This window comes from Triplophysa dalaica, chromosome 14 (assembly GCF_015846415.1).
Source record: "Triplophysa dalaica isolate WHDGS20190420 chromosome 14, ASM1584641v1, whole genome shotgun sequence".
Classification (NCBI taxonomy): domain Eukaryota; kingdom Metazoa; phylum Chordata; class Actinopteri; order Cypriniformes; family Nemacheilidae; genus Triplophysa; species Triplophysa dalaica.
The window spans coordinates 19,367,432-19,373,649 of record NC_079555.1 but is presented as its reverse complement, the minus strand read 5'-3'; the positions used below and the strand labels follow the sequence as shown (position 1 = coordinate 19,373,649).

The window sequence follows — 6,218 nt, the reverse complement described above, 5'->3', positions numbered from 1 at the left end:
TTATTCTGCAGGCACCAATCAGACAACCAGCCATTTAGTGATGATAATCTGCTATAAATCTCATCACCACGGTAAGCAGTAAGGGGGCCAGAGAATATTACAGTGTCTGACATCGTGCTTGCGAGCTCACATACCTCTTTAATATTATCTTTAGTGATCTCCGATTGACGGAGTCTAACATCATTTGTGCCGACGTGAATAACAATCTTACTGAATTTACGATTAGTCTTAGCCAGCACATTTAAATTTGACTTGATGTCAGGTGCTCTGGCTCCCGGTAAACATTTGACTATGGTGGCTGGTGTCTCTATGTTAACGTTCCGGACAATAGAATCACTGATCACTAGGGCACTTTCAGCAGGTTTCTCAGTCGGTGCGTCACTGAGCGGGGCAAACCTGTTCGAGACTTTAATCGGAACGGTTGAGTGATGTTTTGTCCTGAGACTATGCCGTCTCACCGTCACAAAGTTTCCCAGCTGCAGGGGATTTTCAACCGGAACCGAGCTGTGTGCGCTAACATTGCTCGCATCCGAAGTGTTTTCTACAGTCTTTACACTCTTACTATCCTCAAATAAAGATTGGATGCGAGACTCTAATTCTAAGATCTTCTCCGTCAGCCTAACTACTTCCCTGCATTTGTCACATGTAAAACCCTCGCCGCTGACAGAGAAGGCTAAGCTAAACATATGACATGAGGTGCAAGTAACAACAATAGGAATAGAAGCCATAACTCACCGGGTATGAAGTGCAATCCTAACTTACCAAGGTTGCTTGATGAGTCTGAGTATATACACTTAAAAAGAGAAACAGTTAGCACACAAGACAAATAGGTGGAGATGATATTCCACAATGTAAACAGAAGGCAAGCTAGCACGCTAATATGCTAGCGGCGTTACGTTTCAATGAATATAGGTTTAAAATATAAAGTTATAAATAATTCGGCAACGACAGTGATATGTAACGATAGTAAAATACACTAATAATAAGACCAAGAACAAATGTGAGGTGAAGCAAGTGTCAGAGGATACAAACTAGCCGCCGGCAGCGATGCAATCAGGAACCGGAAACCGCAATCAGGGAACACCTGCAGGTGCTGGTGTAATTAGCTACGTCACCTGCCAAGGTTATTTAAAGCCCAAAAATTGCTGTGTTTGTCAAAGGTGCTTCACAACTGTTCGCACCGCCTGAAGAAAGAAGATACACCCTCTCACATAAACACTATAAATATGTTGTTAGAATGACACAGTGGGTTGGTTCTTTGTCGAGACGACCCAGCGCGCGCTGTTTCTGATCAATAAACTTCAACATTTGTTAGAGTTATTTGAGCTGCCTTTCTCTTCAATTTTTGACCACGCAGGACAGAAAAGTCCATCAGAACACAGACTACCATAGCGTTTGAAACGCAGCATCAAGCGTAGCTTTTGATAGTGAACTATTCATATAGCGCTTTAATGTGTATTGCTGTTCACATAAAGTGCTTAACAATCATATGAGGGGGGTCTGACCTCAACCACCAATAGTAAACACATTATCCATATACTGGAATACCAAAAATTGCATAACACAACATTAGACGACACAAAGTTAAAATCTGACCTCCTGTCTGAGTTTTAAAAGCCAATTTGAACCGATTATGAGGCCCTTCCTGACAAAGGTCATATAGTAACAACATATAGTACAGCAAAAGCTTTTTCACACTTTTCTAAACAAAAGCTTGATAACACTTTTTTAAACTCTGCATCTAAACCAAATCCGGAGAATATCCAGAAGCAGTTTATAACTTGATTTATTAAATGTCCTGGTCAGGGAACAGCAAGTATTAAAGAGACATTTTTTATTTTTGCTTCATGTCATTGGTGTTCAATACCATCATATAGGTTTATCCTCCGTTACTTTTAAAGGAGGAGCAATAATACCATGATTTGAGATTTGAATGGAATACTGTCAAGTCGCTCCATACTTTTAATAAACCTGCTTTAACAGAATTAATAGCAGAACCTATTGAGTGGGACTACAATTATCTAAAACTTGATAGTAAAACATGTTAACCATATAAGTTTTTTTAAACAAAAACATTTAGTAAGATGTTTGACTTAAAAATATGCAATAATCGAAGTAGGAATAGGGCCTCCATATTTAATTAACAATTCACTTGTATCATTTATCGCGGGACATAGTTTAAATTCAAACAAAAATAATGTTAAATGTCTGTGCGAGAGACAGGAAGAGGAGGGAGCGCACGAAGAAACTACTGGCTGCCCTGCTCTGAGCATGTGCTCTTTGTTTGCGGTGTGTGTGTGGCTGAATGCATCTAGCTGTCAGTGTGAGACAGCGGCAGTACAGTCTGTCTGGTGGTTTAGATTCCTCATCTCTCTCGTCTCTTCAGGATGCCACTATAATAGAGAGGAGATATCACCATCTGCATATATGGAATCTTGCTAGTACACCGAAGTTTGGTTTGCAATAGAGTTTTCAACACTCTTGACACCCACTTGTAATCGAACACTTTGGAGCATGATGGGAGCACGATCGGGACTCTGGAGAGCCGGTGTCCTGCTGCTTCTCAGCGGCTGCGTGTGCGGAACTATGCCGGAGGAACCCGCGGACAGACCGGGTTCGTCAGACGGCTACTGCAGCTGGATAACGCGAGCTCAGCCGCACGGAGTCGGGGGCAGGAGGGAGAGCTTCAGCGATTTCAGACTGCGGGTGGAGGGAGATCCGGAGTACTATCAACCCGCCAGCACTTACCGAGGTACGTGCCGCTCTTTCAGATCCTGTTAGAACCACCGGCGCGGCGCGGATAGTGCGCATCTAATCCCAGAAAACTACCAACATTAGACAGCATATTTGGGGATTATATAGACTCATTGCCACAAAACAGGGGCAACACAGGGTGGCCTGTCTAACGAAAAAGTTGTCAAGGGTCCTGTAAAAGCATTGCAAGAATGCTTGCTGTCCCTACAACTGGTTTTCAGGGTAATAATAGGATGTGATAACTTTTTTGTTGCAATTGTAGTTCACTCATTAGAGCTGGCAAAAGCAATTAATTAGATTCACCTTTCAAATGTTTGCTGTTTTGAATTATTCCGTGTTTTTGTGTTTCATCATCGAAAAGCCATGAAATACACATCCTGTTATATAATGAATACAAATACTTTTAAACAGCTTTTCATTAAAAACTTAAATTGGTGCTAGTAAACAGCAGGTTCCTGATAACAACCTTCCAACATGCGCTCTTAGTGCTGTTCACTTTTTATGTTTAATAAAAACATTAACATAAAACATATCAAAATGTTCACTTGAGTAAAATGTGCATCCCCCAATATACCGTAAAACAATTGTCCACGGTGCCCCAAAATGTTGTCAGGGCGCCTCACAAGTTTTCATGACACACTTCTGTAGATATGACATATTTAACTATATTTTAATCTCATTTTACTAGTAATCTGTTTATATAATGTAATGTAGCTGACAATGTTGAAGATAGGTAAAATGAACACATTTTAAAGAATAAAATGGTTATCGTTCAAGTAAATATTGTAAAGAACGTTTGATTGTTAACTATCGTTATTGCATGGGTCTTATTGAAACTGCCATGAATGTTTGTGTTGTACCTGTAGATGCAATCATGTATGTGACAGATTTATTATTGTGATTACTTCCAGTAACCCTGTATACTACCAACCCTGCATACTTTAGAGGCTTTACTCTCATTGCTTTGAAGGAGGGACAGAACGGTGACCACGAGGAGGATTATGCTGGAAATTTCAAGGTATGAGTCAGAGTCATGCGCAAATGAAGATGCAAAGCATTTTTGAAAAACATAATTCTGTGTTATCAAGTGGTTCTGATAGGGTTCTGGAAGGGTCGCTGACAGCATGGGAAAAGTACTATATGCATATAAATATGAAATAGATACAGTGCAGTGGCTATTAAGATGAGACAAAACCCTTCCCCTCTTTGAGACATTTGTTTCTTTCAATAACATTTTCTATAAAATGTTAAAACTTTTTGCATTTCATTGGTAACTATTTCATTTTAAAATCTGGGTGCTGAGGCAGAACAAGTTGAGCAGCACTGATGTATGAAACCTTACAGATTCCATGAGTGTTTTAGAAAGGATCTCATGAACGTTAGATAGCTACTGTAAATCCATCTGGAACAAAGGAATAGGCCTACTGAGGACTCCATGCATATAGAGCCGATGCTCTAGGCTATTAAAGTAGTCATCCTGATGAGGATCTATAGTGTACTGTCTTTGTGTGAAAGAGCCAAGCTGAGATTCAGCCACACCTGGCAAAGCTCTTACATCAACACCATATGCCGTCTCTTCGCACCAGCTCTCATGCTATGCCAGAGAATGGAAAAGAAAAGAAAAAGACCCATTAAATGTCACATAAACCATAAGTCTGAGCTCTCCACAGATAAACCCTGCTCAGACCCTGCCTTGCACAGAAGGGATTTCGTGGAATTGGGATATAGAGGGCAATTCTATATCTCTTGACAGTCGATTTTTTATGTGTTTCATATTGGAGGTTGTTTGATATCTGAATCTGTCTTACAGTGTAGGTCAATGAAGCCCTTAAAGGGTTAGTTCACCAAAGAATGAACATTCTGCATTTACTCACCCTCAAGTCATTCAACAATCAAGACCTTTGTTCATCTTTGGAAATCAATTTAAGATGCATGCGTGTGGAGCTGATGCACGAAGCAGACAAGAAAGAGAAGAAATTGTTGAACAAAGTCATGATTTTTGTTTTTATTGAGCACAAAAGTATTCTCGTCACTTCATAAAATGTAGGTTGAACCACTGTGGTCACATGGAGTATTTTAATTACATCTTAACTAACTTTCTGCTCTTTGAGTGTATGTTGCGTAGCTCTCCATGGGGGGACCTCATAAAAAAATCTTAATTGTGTTCTGAATATGAAGTAGTTGAGTTACATTGCAGATCGACTTGAGGGTGAGTTATTAATGACAAAATGTTTATTCTTTGGTGAACTAATTAACTGCCACCAATTTTTTCAATTGCACAGATCCTCAGAAAGCTCTGTGTTGTTTTTACTAAATTCAAAACCCACATGTTTCTTGAAACACACATTAAAACAATAATCATTTATTTATAAATATTCCTGGTGTTTTTGTCTCCCAGAATATAACCATAACTATTTCTTATATGTACAGTATAAAGAAAAACAAGACAGACAGATAAGTGCAATCACAGTAATTCAAGTAAAAAATTAAATAAAAAATAAAGAAGTCCACTCTAGGGAACAGAGCAGAATTTAAATGGTTAATCGCTGAAAATATTTGTATTATTATCCTAATCCATTCTGTAAAAGCGGTTTTGTCCTACAAACACACCTCCCCAGATACATGGCATGATGCAATCTATGACCAAGCAGGCAAGAGCCAATGAGCGTTCAGTAAAATGTATTCCTTTTTTAGTTATTTTGCGTTTTTGGTGTATTTTACGGTTCTACTTTCTCTAGAACCGTATTTATGTTGTACAAACATAAATAAATATACGTTTTGTAGAACCACATTTTACGCAAAATAGGAATTCTTATGAGATCACGTTGCTCTGCATGATGTATATCTTTGTGCCACATTATTGACTATCCAGTGGCCAGGCTCCTAACTTACACTAATGCAATCAATTTCGGCCCTACTTTTATCTCTTTCTAGAAGTCGTTTCACTTGGATATACGTGGTAATATGGAAAATAGAACAACACACTTCTGTTTAAAACAGAGTTCAAAGTACCCAGATTAAATGAGTTCTCAAAATACTGAACTGCGTACAGAAAGAAGTTCTTCGTTCTTGGCTCAAAGGTAGAAATAAATTGGAAAATAGCTAAGTAGCAGTATTCTGTTTGTCAACACTCACAACCTTGCTCTGATTGAGTTGGATTTACATAGGCTTTGTGTTTGACAAAGTGAGGGGAACAGCACCGTTTTTGGCCAATAGCTATGCGTTCTTCCATTTTGCCGAAGAATATTCAGCCCTTTACTTGGATATTATTCTTTTTTTGAACAAATGATTTAATATAGCAACAATTTAAAATAACAATTCCATTAGACTTTAGTTAAATAGGATCGTATTTGTCTCAATTAAGCATTTACTTTACATTAGACATAAAACGTAATATTACCAAGTTATAAGGCTGCATGAGAAACGTCAGTCTATTTTCCAGAGTTCCACATAAACCTGCATGA

The 6,218-nt window shown here is 38.7% G+C and overlaps 1 protein-coding gene across 2 annotated transcripts in view; it reads left to right on the top strand.

Moving 5' to 3' along the window:
- The first annotated feature begins 2,306 nt into the window (after window positions 1-2,306).
- Window positions 2,307-6,218, top strand: part of spon1a (spondin 1a) — a 121,327-nt gene continuing 117,415 nt past the window's right edge. For both annotated transcript variants that reach the window (XM_056766733.1, XM_056766732.1), the window contains exons 1-2: window positions 2,307-2,752; window positions 3,666-3,772. In XM_056766733.1, coding sequence (XP_056622711.1) covers window positions 2,515-2,752; window positions 3,666-3,772 — 345 coding nt within the window. In that variant the 5' untranslated portion in view covers window positions 2,307-2,514. The remainder of the gene's footprint in view (window positions 2,753-3,665; window positions 3,773-6,218) is intronic.